Genomic DNA, 16589 nt, shown 5'->3' with positions numbered 1-16589 from the left:
TTATTCATGAGGAATGCAAATCCGAAATGGCCGCCACCACAAATTGACGGATCACATATTTTCTCAAAACCCTTTTAATATGGGTTTCAAATGAAAGGGCTTGACTAGTAGAACACAGTTATTCATGAAAAATGCAAATCCAAGATGGCGGCCACTACAAAATGGCGGATTACATATTTTCTCAGAACCACATCAATATGGGTATCAAATGAAAGGGCTTGACTAGTAGAATACAGTTATTTATGAAAAATGCAAATCTAAAATGGCGGCCACTACAAAATGGTGGATTACATATTTTCAGAAATTTATGGAAAATTATGAAAAATGCAAATCCAAAATGACCGCCATCATAAAATGGCGCCATGTTTTTCTCAAAGCCCATCAATATGGGTATCAAATGAAGATGCTCGACTGGTAGAACACAGTAGATCATGAAAAATCCCAACAAACATCGAAACATACTTTTAATTCTACTGTCATTATAAAACTGCGTATTCCATGTTCATGGAAAATTTGATTTGGCCGCCGCTAAAAACTGGCTGAATGGCTTGACTTGGAGAATACACTACCCTATGAACAACATAATTTCGAAAAGGTGACCGCTATAAAATTGGTCCACTATGTATTTTTTGCAATCCCCTCAATATTAGTATCAAATGAAATGATTTCACTAATAGAATACAGTACACACTCGAAATATTCCGAAGAAAGTTAGGTAAGAAACAAAAATTGAAAAAACACAAATTTTTTGAATGGTTTTAATGTAGAGAAACTAGGAAATAAAATAAGTAAAAAAAGACGGGTGGGTAATGTCGGGGACATAACCGGAGTGACGTAGGACTATACAAAGGGGACAGCTTTTGTTAAATATATATTTTAAATATATTGTTTTATTTTCTTCTCCTACGTGAATACCTACCTATCTACCTGAAATTTTTTTTTAATTTACTGTTTACTCTTTACTAATAAGTTGAGGGTTGAAAAGAACCTTTGGTGTTGTGTTTTTGTTATCACTCGATATTCCCATCTTGTTCGGTTAAACCTTCCTGTTTAGCTATTGCGTTCGCCACTCGCCACAGCTTTCACAGTTGGAAAATTTCTTCCTATCCAGCTTGTGACATATTGTTCAGTAAATTACATTTAATGCGACGTGCCGGAGAAGCACTTTGCCACTCACTGAAACTAATTGTTGCCTTGATGAGCGCCGAACCGAAGCTGCTCTGTTCTTGATACGGGTTTTCTGATTGTCGTGAGCAACTTTGCAAGCCAACTCGAGCACTCCGACGGCCGAAACTCTATAATCGCTGTTAGGTATACTGGTGCTCCGGCACCAATCCGTTCGGCCTAGTTACCCTTGCGGAGCAATCAGTGAATGCGACCAACAGAGAACTGGAGACCTGCACGGTTCGAGTGAGACTTTGCCTTTCCCTTAACTTGTCCTTCTTTGTTACGTCCACGATGCCGATGCCGTACAACCACACGGGTTTACGGTTTGAAAGAAAATAAGATATTTTTTTGGGGTCCGCGTGTTTTATACTCTAGCGGTACACACTCACAGGATAGTGACAAATCGGCAGACTCAGCCAGAGGGGCGAGTCCAACGAGACGAACGAATGAGCGTTAAAAGGGAGCGATGGCAAAAAAATACATTCATTACGATTTATTCGCTCGTTGGATTCACATGCAGGCTAAAAAGGGTCCTTTTCAGGATCACAAAATTATCTTCAATCTAAAGAGTTTATTGTTTTGTTGTCACTCGATATCCCCATCTTGTTCGGCTAAACCTTTCTGTTTAGCGATTGCATTTGCCACTCGCCTCAGCTTTCACAGTTGGAAAATTTCTTCCCATCCAGCTTGTGACATATTTTACAGTAAATTACATTCAATGCAACGTACCGAAGCGCCACTCAGTGTCGCATTGGAGGCGATTTGAACCTGTAATTGAACATTTGCGATGACAGTGGTACAGTGTCGACTTTCAATGTGCGGTCATAATTTGGATCTCTATGTTTACAAAAATGTCCAACTAAATAAGTCGCATTACTTGTCCGTCCAATTAGCTAAATGTCGAACTAATTGTAAATTACTGTACTTTCAATCTGGAAACAATTTAAGAGTTGGTGAAAATTAAATAATCTTGAAAGTCCCCAACTATCAATAAGCTCAGAACTACTGCCAAATTCACATACTCATCAGATCCTGGCAAACAAATTATGAAAACATAAATTTGTGTTTTATTATTATTTTGGATAATGTTTTAGAACACATTGAACTTTATTTCCTAAACTCTTTTTTGGAAGGTTTAATGGCCCTGAAAAGCGCCTTGTTTTATGGAATGGTTCCAATTTAGAAAACTTAGTACTCGTGGTTTTGAAAAAAAAACCATTTCGAACGCCCTCGATGCCGCCTTGTTCTGGATTTGCCACCAAAGCAGATTGTAAAAAGAACAAACTTTTTTCTTTTGCTACCTGCTGCCGTTTTGCGATTGCGTTTGCCACTCGCCACTCGCTGCAACTGCCTGTTGTTGTCTTGATGTGTTCTGTTCTGAATGCGGTTTTTCTTATCGTCGCGAGCAGCTTTACCAGCCAACTCGATCACTTCGGCGGCCGAAACTATATAACGGCGGCTAGGTGGACTGGTGCACTGGTACTAACGCGCTCGGCCTAGCTACCCTTGCGGGGAACTCCATATCAACACGGTTCGAGCGGGATTTTGCCTTTCCCTTCACTTTTCCTCCTTTACCATGTCCAGACATGGCTGCTTGGGTTGGTTTGTTGATGTGTTGTGATGCGAACCGCTGTGGTGTACGGTTTGAATGAGAATGATCGTTACGGCAGCGGAGCGGGGATTTTTAAGCTGACTGGCTGGCTCGAGAATTACGCATGTGTGAGACTGCGACCAATGTTTCGTTCATTTTTTTCTTTTTCCTTTCCAATCGTGCTTCATTCTATTTCGCTGCTGCTCTGGTTGCCCGTTTTGGTCGGTACGATTTGAGGAGCACAAAATGGACCAATCAAAAATGGGCACATAGTGAATTTTGAGAATGCTTGATATTTCACAATTATTCAATTATTTATCTCAAGAAAAATGAAATGTTATTCGTTATGATAGATGCGTAGATATATTTCCTATCAATTGATGCAAAAACCTTTGCGATCTATTGAGAAATGCTCGAGTTATAAGCGTTCCAAATCTTGCATTTTTTCCTACTTGTTCAGTGCCTAGATTTCCATTTCACCCCCTATATCTTCCGGTTAGACGTAGTCCTACGTCAAAAACCTTTTTAAGTTAAACGGTTTAATGTACTAAGAGCTAGAAAATAATTTGACAAGTAGCTGTTAGTAATTATCACATCCATTCTTTTATTGATCTAGGGCAATGATGAGACTAAAATAACATCGTGGGGTATATGATGAAACAACTAACTGTGGATAATGGAAATCCAACGTTTATTTCTTACCTAATTTTCTTCGGAATATTCTCATGATGTATTGTATTCTATTAGTCAAATCATTTTGTTTGATACCGATATCGAGGGTGTAAATATCTACGGTCCGCAGGGCCAAACGGTACGAAGCCAGCTCACGCCATTGCTTGAGAATCAATCGATACGGATATCGACTAGCTTACGAAACACTTCTTACCTCGTCAAGAGTATGCGGAGAAAGATGCCCGCTAGCGCTGACGTACCCACATCCGCTGTGCCGTACTGTCAAACTTGACGTCTGTCGTACCACCATTGCATGACAGTGTTACCAGTAGTTCAAATGTGAGAGAAATGAATCTATTATTGTTAAGCCCAGCATGAACCTTACAGAGGGAATTGCGAAAAATACATAGTCGACCATTTAGTGGCGGCGACCTTTTTGAATTTATGTTGTTTATTATGTTTCGTGTTCTTCATGCCAAGTCATTCAGCCATTTTTAGCGAAGGCCAAAATAAATTTTTCAAGGTCATAGAATACGTAGTTTGATAATGGCAGTAGAATTAAAAGTATGTTCCATATTTCAGATCAATCAGTCAATAGGAACGGGGCAATTTTCTATTAATATGGGACAACCCTACAAACATTCAAACATACATACAAACAGGTCAAGATGAATGAAACTATTTAAACAGTAATTAGTTGTTTGGGGACTGCGGTCATTTTGGATTTGCATTTTTCATAAATTACTGTCTTCTACTAGTCAATCCCTTTCATTTGATATACATATTGATGGGGTTCTGATAAAATGTGTAATCCGCCATTTTGTAGTGGTCGCCATCATGGATTTGTATTTCTCATGTATAACTGTGTTCTACTAGTTAAGCTCTTTTATCTGATACCCATGTTGATGGGGTTTTGAGACAACGTGTAATCAGTCATTTTGTGGTGGCGGCCATTTTTGATTCGCATTTTTCATAAATAACTGTGTTCTACTAGTCAATCCCTTTCATTTGATATCCATATTGATCGGGTTTAAAGAAAATATGTAATCCGCCATTTTGTGGTGGCCGCCATTTTTGATTCGTATTTTTCATAAATAACTGTCAATCCCTTTCATTTGATACCCATATTGATGGGGTTTTGAGAAAATATGTAATCCGTCATTTTGTGGTGGCGGTCATTTTGGATTTGCATTCCTCATGAATAATTGTGTTCTACTAGCCAAGCCCTTTCATTTGATACCCATATTGAAGGAGTTTGGGAGAATATGTAATCCGCCATTTTGTAGCGGTAGCCATCTTGGAGTTTTAAAATGATGAAATTCCCAGTTTTATAATGACTGCAGAGATAAAGGTGTGTTCCAAATTTCAGATCAATCGGTCAACAGGAAGGGGCTCAAATTTCTATCGATGTGGTAATGCGCTACAGACAAACATGTTACAAACATATAAACGTACAAACATACAAACATGCAAATTACAGGGCAAGCTAAATAAAACCGTTTTAAAACAGTTCCTATCGGTGCTTTATGAGAAAAATCTGTGTTCTTACTGTACAGAACAAAACAAAAAAAACTGAAAGAATATACCTTTCCGGATAAATCTGTACATTTGCCAACACTGGATGGTTCGACGGTACAAGGAACACCAAATTCAATTCCCTCAACGTATACATGGAAGAATCTCCATTCACGTTGACGGCATTGTGCTTCATGTGTTCGATTTGTGAAGCGAAAATGATAATAGACAATGAAATCATGGAAATATCAGGAAATTTATATAAAAACAGCTGATGAAGGTTCAGTACGACGTGTTTTAATTAGTAAATTAACAAGAAGTAAAATTTTTCATTCAAATTTTGACAATTTAAAACTGCCTCCGGGCCTACAAAACCGATAAAGATTAATTTGCCTCCCAAAATGGTTATCGCCACCAGATGTCGCCACTGTCATTCGTCATCGAGGATAAAGTGACAGCCAAGCTGTCCAGTTGCTGAAAATGTGTATAAACGCATAGCACCAGTCAACTGGTGATCTAAATATGGCGTGCCGTTGACGTTCATGTAACTGGCGCCAATTACTGGTCAATGTGTAAATCAGCTATAACTGTGTTTTACTAGTCAAGCCCTTTGATTTGATACCCATGTTGATGGGGTTTTGAGAAAATATGTAATCCGCCATTTTGTAGCAGCCGCCATCTTGGATTTTTAAAATAATGAAATACACAGTTTTATAATGACTGCAGAGATAAAGGTGTGTTCCAAATTTCAGACCAATCGGTCAACAGGAAGGGGGTTAAATTTCTTTCAATGTGGTAAAGCGCTACAAACATGTTACAAACATACAAACATACAAATTACAAGCAAGCCAAATAACACCGTTTAATAATTGTCTTCACCATAGCCGAAAAATATTTTTCCCCTTCCAGTACAAATAAATATATGGCACCACTGAAACTGCCTGGAATTTCGATTTCACACAAATGTCTAATATGACGCACTGTTTGGGAGAAATTGTCATTTATCTATTGGCGCCAGTATCTAGAAAATTTTCTATTCGCTGGCGTGGCCAATTACTTGTGCGATACTTGCGCAAGTAACTGGAGCCGGGTGTTTACATGGCTCTAATAACTAGACTCTAGTGATTGGATTCTTCTACTAGCGCGTTGACTGGCACCGTCTAAATCAGCCTTAAGCAAAATGTAAACCAAAGCTACCGTGGATGGTGGAAATACTTTTTTAGTTACAAGTTATAAAAATTCTATTTCGAAAAATACTACGACACTGTAGTGGCCAGAGCCCACAGATTACCCCTTTTTTGAACACATACATTACGTAGAGAATACAGGTAAACGTAAATATTGAGAAAATAAAAAAAACCTAACCCTAAACAATGTCTCATCACAGATTCCAATTGCCATACGAAAGACACAAAATACTTGTGCAACTACGAATAGATTGAACATTAAAAGCAGTTGCTAAACGTGAGTACACACATGAATTTAGAAAACAAACATGTTTTATACCACATTGAAAAACACATATCGTTAAAATATTTATATAATTATATAAAAGTACATGTATTACAAAATTAACGTAAAATATGAATTGTATCCTACTTGTTTCCTTGAAGGAATTTAATAACATACTGTAAAAATAAACGGTGTTACGAAATTTGAAAATTTGCTGTTCTATTCGATTGCTTGCGCAACATAAATTGAGGGGCTTAGAATGCAAGGGGTGTAAGTGACTTGATCGATTTCTCTTCGTCAACTTTTTGTTGATTAATAACTCAACTGCAAAAACATTCCAATTTGGGTTTGCTATAGAATCCTATGGATGAGGTTCTGACCATCCTTCCACATTGTCAAATACAGCTGGGAATGAGTTAGAGATAGAGAGAGTCGATGTAGAGAAATCGATCAAATCACTTACACCCCTTTCATTCTAAGCCCCTCAATTGTAAAGGGTCAATTAGAAGATGAATCAATGAACAGTTCTGCGATTGGACCCATGATCGTAAGTATGAAAATGTGAATGTTTGTGGAGGTATTGATAAAAAAAAATTGGGCGGGACGAAGTTTGCCGGGTCAGCTAGTAATAATAATAATAATGTTCGGACCCGTCACAGAATGTGGTCATCAGGTCTGGGCTCACCTGACCAATTTCCCTTTCTGTTGGTGAACACGATCCAAAAGAGGCAAGCAGCAGGTTGCCTCTGCAGAACTGCTGACACAGATCCCGTTCCACACTTCTCCTAGACGATTTCGGAACTCTCCGGTATTAGCTGTGCCTTACTATAGAACAAACTATGGCTATAACAACCCGTTCGTTTCTTACCTTCTCCAGTTCAAATTTATTTGATCAGTTCCATATGCACATACCTGATATATCTCATAATAATTTATTTTCATATCATATCAATAAGTGCTTGACAATAATATTTTCATGAAAATTGGTATGTTGCAAACGAAAGCAGCCTAATGTACAAAACGACAATGAAAAATTGCGGTCGTTTTCCGTGACACGAGGATCATGAGCTTGAAGTACAAAGTAAATCCATTTAGCTAACGGTTGCGGTGCTAATACAACAATTGCTATTCAAACTCGAAATGCTCGGTTATTACAGCTAATGGAATACGTCACAAGAAGTTCGACCCAATTCGGTTTTAAATGCTAGCATGCATCTGAAATGGGTGAGATTTTATCAAGCAACGCGAACCAGCAATTATCAACAGGCTGTGATCGTGTCGTTAAATAATAGCCGTCGGAAACGATGATCATTGATAATAAACTAATAGAAGTTTACCTAATAAAAACCTGCGTCGGTTTTATATATGTGTGGGGCAAGTTCACTTATGTGTTCAAGAATATACTACTATCATTCTATAGTAGCGACGAAATGATGCTAAACGCGGCGTTTCATTGTAAGATGAAAATTTAAAAATCGCATCTTGAGAATACATATTCGAAAAATTACTAAATATTTGAAAGAAAACACCTATATGATGGTGAAGATAAGATGTCAAATGAAGTGAACTTCATGTTCAAAAGCATCTTATATCGTCGTGCCGTGACAAATGAAAATGATAATCACATTTGATACTCGATAGTTGTTATACTGGAACAGTCGCCCGAACCCGGGTTCATTCTTGCCTCGCCGCTGGTGTGGGAGGACTTAATCGTGACCATTTTTTACCATTGGATCACAGTAATTTGCAACGCATATTCTGATGGCAGGCAACGATGGAAAAAGTGTTAATGTTGATAAAACGATCGCTGATTGTTTGTTCGAATTACCGCAGTTGAACGAATTTCTGGTGCAGACTGCCAAGAAGGAGCTTGGCGAGGATGAGTTCGTCCGGGAACAATCGTTGGAACAGATGCGCGAATGGATAGCACAGAATCGACGAATCAAGCACTGCCGAACGGATGATCGATTCCTTCTTCGGTTTTTGCGCGTTCGAAAGTTCTCGGTCGTGAGAGCCTGTGAAACGCTGCAGAAGTATCTTATCATGAGGCAAACATACCCACAATGGTGCAAGAATCTAGACCCATTGGATAAAGATCTGCAGACGGTACTGAATTTTTGTGCTCTTCTACCGGTAGGTCGCGATAATGCGGGACGAATCGTGATCGTGGGTATCGTTCGAAATTTCGATGCTCACCGATTCAATTCGGATCTTATGATTCGGCTGAATATGTTAGTGACAGAGTCGTTGATTGACGAGGAAGCTAACCAAGTGGCAGGATTTACACACGTGTTCGATAACAGCGACATGACTTTGGCCCATGTAACCTGCTGGTCGCTAGAAAATTTAACCGGTTATCTACGCAGTGTGATCAACGGTATTCCGATTCGTCTGAAGCAGAACCATTTCGTCAATGTGCCCGGGTTTGCGGCTCAGACCAGCAAGTACTGTCTTTCGTACGCCAGTGAGAAGCTTAAATCACGAATATATGTAAGTTTGTTGGGTAGTCTAAACTTTGAACGGTGTATACGAACAAGGTGAATTCTATTTTCCAGTGTCATCGAAATCTTGATGAGTTGATGCAAAACATAGACGTCAGCTTGTTGCCGAAAGAGTACGGTGGAATGGTTCCGTTGGATGAATTGAATGAGCGTTTCAAGAAGTATTTGCTACAGAAACGGGACATGCTACTCGCATTGGATGAAATGGAGATTCAGATTGCAAACTCTTCAGGAAAGACTCACAAGAGTGCCGACATCGTTGATGTGGGAGCGGCGGGAAGCTTTAGGAAGTTACAGATTGATTGAAAACGGCGTACGATTGGCATTGATTGGCCAATAATTATACATTTCCAAAGTGATTTGAAGTTATGAAAACAGTGCTTGTATAAGTGAAAAACTATAATACACAATAACAGTTGTAGTTTTCATCAAGTTGAATCTAATAAACATATCGATTGCACATATATTACTCGTATTAGGACGATAGCCGAGGGTCATAGAATTTTCAGCAACAACGACAACTCTGGAAACAATCGTAAAATAGCAAATGCGTATGATTATGATTACCATTTAATTTGATATATCGCGTTGTGATTTTATTATACGAGATCTGTTCAAAAAATATCGCGACTTTTGAATTTACGCGTTTTACGTATATTCGATTCTAGATTTTTTTGTGGCATTATGTTGGTACTCATGTATTTTACTTATGCTGACAAGTACGGCTATTTTGAATGTTAAGTTAATTTTTGACAACTTGATTTTTTGACAACTGCTTTTCTTACTGATTGTTTTGGTTCATCCTCGATTTATGTCATCAGTCTAGCGAGCCGTCAGGGATGACTCTAGTGGGTTAAAAATGCTATGCGAGTGGACGTTGGCGATGCCATGGTCCGCACTATTAACACGATGAGCCCCGTGTCGGTCCCTAGGTGCTGTTGTTGAGCTTTTCGTTAGCAAAACGTCGATCGCTGGGACTGACATAAAAAAAAATATATAAAAAAAATGATATAAAAAAAAATATGAATCTGAGCCTAGAGGCACGGACGGGAGCTTGACGTAGGACTGTGATTGATTGTGTAGTTATTGCCTTTGAAAGAAACGTTTTCATTGTTAAGAAATCTGTAATTTTTACTCTTTTGATCCATACAATGGGGGTCCTGGAAATACAGTATCTTATATTAGCTTATTGGCGGGTAGGATATATTAGCGGACCGAACGGTCTTGGGCTTTTCTTTTTTTACATACAACTAAAACACGACCAATATGTCACCCTTCTAAACTCGAGTCGACCGCGAGTAATCGGTTTCCTATATTATTAACATTAGAATTAAGGAAAAATGTATATATACTAGTAACAATACAGTAAGGAGTTCGGCTCCTTTAAACCTATGCAACTGAGCCTGTAAAAATAAACGATTTAAATAAAAAAAAACACGACCGATTCTCTTAACGTGTAACTTCCGACTCTTTATTTTTCCGAACTTATTTCTTCAAGCTAATTCTATGCCTGCAAATTTATGGGGAGGCGCTTGGAGTTACCCTTCTATTTCTGCCTATAAATGATTATGCGTCGAGTAGTCAAAAAACAGGAAGTGGGTTATATCTATAGCATAATCGCAAGGGTGACGTAGGACTATCGTTGATTTAGAGATCATTTGTTTGAAGTTGAATCTAAATCCATTCTGAATGAATGAATAAATGAATATTTGGGGGACTTCGAAAATGAGAGCGTTACGTTGGAGGCACAAGGTTTTATGCATCCAATATAGTATACGAAAAACCTTGTTCTGAAGAATAGTCTTCAAAAGCTTTCCTGCTAATTGCACTTGATTGACAAATCACAAAACCAAAGGTATTATATGGATATTTTATGGATAGAAAACATTAAAATAAACTCTTTCGCTTGAATGTAATTTTCAATTCCAAGGGGAACTGGCAGATTATTTTCCAGAAATGATTAGATCTTTCCGGAACTTTCTCGATGCTGAATGGCATCCAAACGGAAAGAATTCTGCGCGTGTATGTGTCGATCCTTAGCCGTCCACCTCCTCCAGCACCTTAGGCAACGATGTTGTCTTGTCGATGTCCTCACGAAAAATGAATGCGTCTCACCACCAGAATATCGCTTAAGTATGTTTTTTGTGTGTGATTGAATCGAGAGAAGGTGTGGTTTACGATGGCAATTTGGAAGGCAAACTACAGGGGAATAAACTCTCTGAACTCGAAACTTTCGGCGACTGAGCAATAATCGATTGCGTGTGCATACAATATTGGATACGGAAATATCCTACTAATGGGGAAGAATAATCTTCAGAAGCTTTCCTGCTAATTACACTTGGTTGAAAAATTACAAAATCAAATATATTTGGTCGCTGTGTTATTTGGTTAGAAAACATTAAAATAAACTCTTTCACATGAATGTATTTTTAAATTCCCAGAGGAACTGGCAGATTATATTCCAGAAATGATTAGATCTTTCCGGAACTTTCTCGATGCTGAATGGCATCCAAACGGAAAGAATTCCGCGCGTGTATGTGTGTGTGTAGCGATGTCTTCCCGGGGAACCGTTTGTGGCATCACTCTCCTCCTGATGGATTCCCTTCTGGCCTAAGGTGCACAAACAGGCTCTTGGTGACACTGTTCATCCGCGCTTTCATGATAAACACGAAGAGCTTCACCACAACAGCGACAACATGCTCCAATCGCTGTTCAATTAGAACTGAGTGGATTTTCCGAGCGGCGCTCGCTTATATACCGATTGGTGATTTCAATAGCCTGTTTTGAGAACAATTTTAAGGCTATTGAAACAAGTTTTTGGATAAAAAAAAAAGACGGGTGGGTAATGTCGGGGACATAACCGGAGTGACGTAGGACTATACAAAGGGGACAGCTTTTGTTAAATATATATTTTAAATATATTGTTTGATTTTCTTCTCCTACGTGAATACCTATCTACCTGAAAAATGGATTAGTTTACTGTTTACTCTTTATGAACATGTTGGTGGTTCTGAAAAGAACCTTTGGCGTTGTGTTTTTGCGTTTTTTTCTGAAACCTTTGTACTTATCAACGCCGGGCAACTTTTGGCGTATGCACATATCGTACAATCAAAATGAGGGCTGTGATAGGGAATGCATAGGTGATCATCAGCGCGCGTTTTGTACTCTAGCGGTACACACTCACAGGATAGAGACAAATCGGCAGACTCAGCCAAAGGGGCGAGTCCAACGAGACGAACGAATGAGCGTTAAAAGGGAGCAATGGTAAAAAATACATTCATTACGATTTGTTCGCTCGTTGGATTCACATGCAGGCTAAAAAGGGTCCTTTTCAGGATCACAAAATTATCTTCAATCTAAAGAGTTTATTGTTTTGTTATCACTCGATATCCCCATTTTGTTCAGCTAAACCTTCCTGTTTAGCGATTTGTTGCCACTCGCCACAGCTTTCACAGTTGGAAAATTTCTTCCCATCCAGCTTTGTGACATGTTGTACAGTAAATTACATTTAATGCGACGTGCCGAAGCGCCACTCAGTGTCGCATTGGAGGCGATTTTAACCTGTAATTGAACATTTGCGATGACAGTGGTACAGTGTCGACTTTCAATGTGGGGTCATAATTTGGATCTCTATGTTTACAAAAATGTCCAACTAAATAAGTCGCATTACATGTCCGTCCAATTAGCTAAATGTTGAACTAATTGTAAATTACTGTACTTTCAATCTGGAAACAATTTAAGAATTGGTGAAAATTGAATAATCAGGAAAGTCCCCAACTATCAATAAGCTCAAAACAACTGCCAAATTCACATACTCATCAGATCCTGGCAAAAAAATTATGAAAACATCAATTTGTGTTTTATTATTATTTTGGATAATGTTTTAGAAAGCATTGGACTGTATTTCCTAAACTCTTTTTTGGAAGGTTTGATGGCCCTGAAAAGCGCCTTGTTTTATGGAATGGTTCCAATTTAGAAAACTTAGTACTCGTGGTTTTGAAAAAAACCATTTCGAACGCTCTCGAAGCCGCCTTGTTCTAGATTTGCCACCAAAGCAGTTTGTATAAAGAAAAAACTTTTTTCTTCTGCTACCTGATGCCGTTTTGTGATTGCGTTTGCCACTCGCCACTCGCTGCAACTGCCTGTTGTCTTGATGTCCACCGAACCGAATGTGTTCTGTTCCGAATGCGGGGTTTCTTATCGTCGCGAGCAGCTTTGCCAGCTAACTCGATCACTTCGGCGGCCGAAACTATATAACGCCGACTAGGTGGATTGGTGCACTGGTACTAACGCGCTCGGCCTAGCTACCCTTGCGGGGAACTCCAGATCAACACGGTTCGAGCGGGATTTTGCCTTTCCCTTCACTTTTCCTCCTTTACCATGTCCAGACATGGCTGCTTGTGTTGGTTTGTTGATGTGTTGTGGTGTACGGTTTGGATGAGAATGATCGTTACGGAAGGAAGGTCTTGAATTATAGAGACTTTAAACTTTTGCAGTTCATTCGTCTCTAGCCTTGAGAAAGGCCCTTTGAAAACTCTACTCTACTCTACTCCAGTGCTACCACCTCCGCCCTCTTGCCTTGAGAAAGGCACTCGATCCCTCGCCGTCCAGCCCGTCCAGCAACGATGTTGTCCAGTCGGTGTCCACACAAAGAATGATCGTTACGGCAGCGGAGCGGGGATTTTTAAGCTGACTGGCTGGCTCGAGAATTACGTATGTGTGAGACTGCGACCAATGTTTCGTTCATATTTTTTCTTTTTCCTTTCCAATCGTGCTTCATTATATTTCGCTGCTGCTCTGGTTGCCCGTTTTGGTCGGTACGATTTGAGGAGCACAAAATGGACCAATCAAAAATGGGCACATAGAGCATTTGGACAATGCTTGATATTTCACAATTATTCAATTATTTATCTCAAGAAAAATGAAATGTTATTCGTTATGATAGATGCGTAGATATATTTCCTATCAATTGATGCAAAAACCTTTGCGATCTATTGAGAAATGCTCGAGTTATAAGCGTTCCAAATCTTGCATTTTTTCCTACTTGTTCAGTGCCTAGATTTCCATTTCACCCCCTATATCTTCCGGTTAGACGTAGTTCTACGTCAAAAGTAACAAGTATATAACGCGTAGACATTTTATCTTTCGAATAAAGTGTTTATCATACCATTTCGTTCAGTTGTTTAGGAGCTATTAACGCTCAAAATCTCGGTCTCCGGCGTAACGCTTTCGGTTTCGAAACTTTGATTTTACACCCCGGTATAGAAATGAAAGACGTAGTCCTACGTCAAAATGTCCCGTGTGTGTTAAACTGCCACGGATCAAGTGGAAACTTGAGATTTGATTCACTCGCACAAAAATAACAAAATTGAGGTCAGTAAAAAAATTTAGACTCGGCAACAACATAGGTTGAATAAAAATGTAATTACAGAAGTGTTCTATTTTGGACAAGGGTTTCCCTTTTGAAGCTTGAAGATAAAGCGCAAGTGTGCTTTAATGAAATATGGTATTCTCCTAGCATCTCTACATCAATATATGAAAGGATTAGGGCCGCTTCAATATGAGGTAGAATACTCAACGACATTCTAACATTTACACGATGACACGAGCAACTATTTTATTTTTTTATATTAGGCTGTCAAAAAAGTCCTGGGGTATTTTTTTTGAATTTTCATTTGTTCATAAAATTAGTTACAATCATCTGTTTTATGTAAAATATTCGCCGTTTTGTTCGATGACTTGTTCCCAACGAGATGCCAACTTCATAATACCCCTGTTATAGAAGCTCGCTTCCTTATTGGCAAAAAACTCGGATAGCCAATTTTCACAGGCCTCTTTTATGGCTAACTTCTGACTACCTAGCTCGTTCGCCATGGACAAAAACAGGTGGTAGTCACTTGGTGCAAGGTCCGGACTATACGGTGGATGCAAAAGAACCTCCCATCCGAGCTCCCGGAGCTTCTGGCGCGTCACCAAAGAAGTGTGTGGCCTGGCGTTGTCCTGATGGAAGACAATGCGGCCTCTGTTTATCAAAGATGGCCTCTTCTTCATGAGTGCTACCTTCAAGCGGTCCAGTTGTTGGCAGTACAGGTCCGAATTGAGCGTTTGGCCATAGGGAAGCAGCTCATAATAGATTATTCCTTGACAATCCCACCAAACACACAGCAGAACCTTCCTGGCCGATAATGAGGGCCTAGGGCTTCGACCACGACCGTTTGCGCTTCACGTTGTCGTAAGTGACCCACTTTTCATCGCCAGTCACCATCCGCTTCAGAAACGGGTCGATTTTGTTGCGATTCAGCAGCGATTCACATGCGTCGATACGGTCAAAGATGTTTTTTGCGTCAACGTGTGTGGCACCCATACATCGAGCTTCTTTGTGAATCCAAGCTTCTTCAGATGGTTAATAACGGTTTGATGACTTATCCCCAGCTCTTGGCCGATGCTACGGCTGCTACTATGCCGGTCTTTCTCGGCTAATTCATCGATTTTGTCGCAATTTTCGACGACAGGTCTTCCGGAGCGTGGCGCATCTTCGACGACCTCTACACCAGAACGAAAACGTTGAAACCATCGTTGTGCGGTGGAAATGGAAACTGTATCGGGTCCATAAACTGCACAAATTTTATTGGCAGCTTGAGATGCATTTTTGGCTTTGTCATAGTAGTACTGTAAAATATGTCGGATTTTCTCTTTATTTTGCTCCATATTTGCGACACTATAACTCACGAACGACTTAACCAAACAAAACACTGTCAAGGACTATATTATAGCGCGCACCTAAAATACCTTTCCAACAAGCTATAGTATGATTCGATACAATGAATACAACTAGAACTACGCGCTTACAACGACACCTCGCGGAAATACCGCAGGACTATTTTGACAGCCTTTTTTGACATACATTAAAGCCATTGCCACCCTTTTCTTCTATTCATTTAATTATGCAGAAGTGGATAAAGAGCCATCATTTATCAGTGCTTTTTTGGACACAAATCTTAATAGCATAGATCTTCATAGAAATAAACCTAAGTCTAATAGCTACATAATCTATATAAATAAAAATGTAAGGTAAAATCTGTTGGTAAGCGGAAAACCCGAAGAAGGGATGGTCCGATTTAAGCCTTCTTTATTTTGTTGTATTCGTCTCTTCCTGTAGATCAATATAGTGGAGAGAAAAACCGGAAAACTTTCGGAAAACTCTAAAGGAAGGTCGAAAAATTCGGAAAATTGAATTCCCACATGTTCGAAAATTACATCACAATATGCGTTGTTAGTCCATTCGATGTTTGCGCTATCGAAATTGATCTTTGTTCGTAAGTGGAAATGGATTTTCAGGTGAAATAACGCATTTCCATATCTTATATCTATAAATGAAAATGTAAGGCCAAATGTGTTGGTAAGCGCAAAACCCGAGGAAGGAATGGTTCAATTTGAGTCATCTATATTTCGTTGTATTCGTCTCTTCCCGTAGATCAATATAGCGGAAAGAAACATCGGAAAAAAAATGGAATTCCCATATGTTCTGCAATTAGCTAGTCCATTTGATGTAGGCGCTAACGAAATTGATTTTTGTTCGAAAGTGGAAAAGGATTTTCAGACGGAATAACGCATTCCTATGTCTTCTATCTATATAAACAAAAATGGAAGGCCAAATGTGTTGGTGTGCCCTAAACCCGAGGACTCACTAA

The 16589-nt window shown here is 39.3% G+C and overlaps 1 protein-coding gene across 1 annotated transcript; it reads left to right on the top strand.

Moving 5' to 3' along the window:
- The first annotated feature begins 8044 nt into the window (after positions 1 to 8044).
- LOC129767948 (retinaldehyde-binding protein 1-like) lies at positions 8045 to 10358 on the top strand. The gene is made up of 2 exons (XM_055769259.1): positions 8045 to 8887; positions 8953 to 10358. Exons 1-2 carry the CDS (start codon positions 8159 to 8161, stop codon positions 9202 to 9204), a joined length of 981 nt encoding a protein of 326 aa, XP_055625234.1. The 5' UTR covers positions 8045 to 8158; the 3' UTR covers positions 9205 to 10358.
- The last annotated feature ends 6231 nt before the right edge of the window (positions 10359 to 16589 follow it).

Source organism: Toxorhynchites rutilus, chromosome 2, assembly GCF_029784135.1.
Source record: "Toxorhynchites rutilus septentrionalis strain SRP chromosome 2, ASM2978413v1, whole genome shotgun sequence".
Lineage (NCBI taxonomy): Eukaryota > Metazoa > Arthropoda > Insecta > Diptera > Culicidae > Toxorhynchites > Toxorhynchites rutilus.
The sequence above is the reverse complement of the archived record's forward strand: the minus strand, read 5'-3'. Positions and strand labels throughout refer to the sequence as shown.

What these genes read in the sequence shown, in the direction of transcription:
- LOC129767948 (XM_055769259.1), top strand. Translation starts at nt 8,159, where the DNA reads ATGGCAGGCAACGATGGAAAAAGTGTTAATGTTGATAAAACGATCGCT. An exon ending in AGCTTAAATCACGAATATAT is followed by an intron (nt 8,888 to 8,952) that starts GTAAGTTTGTTG and finishes TCTATTTTCCAG; the next exon opens with TGTCATCGAAATCTTGATGA.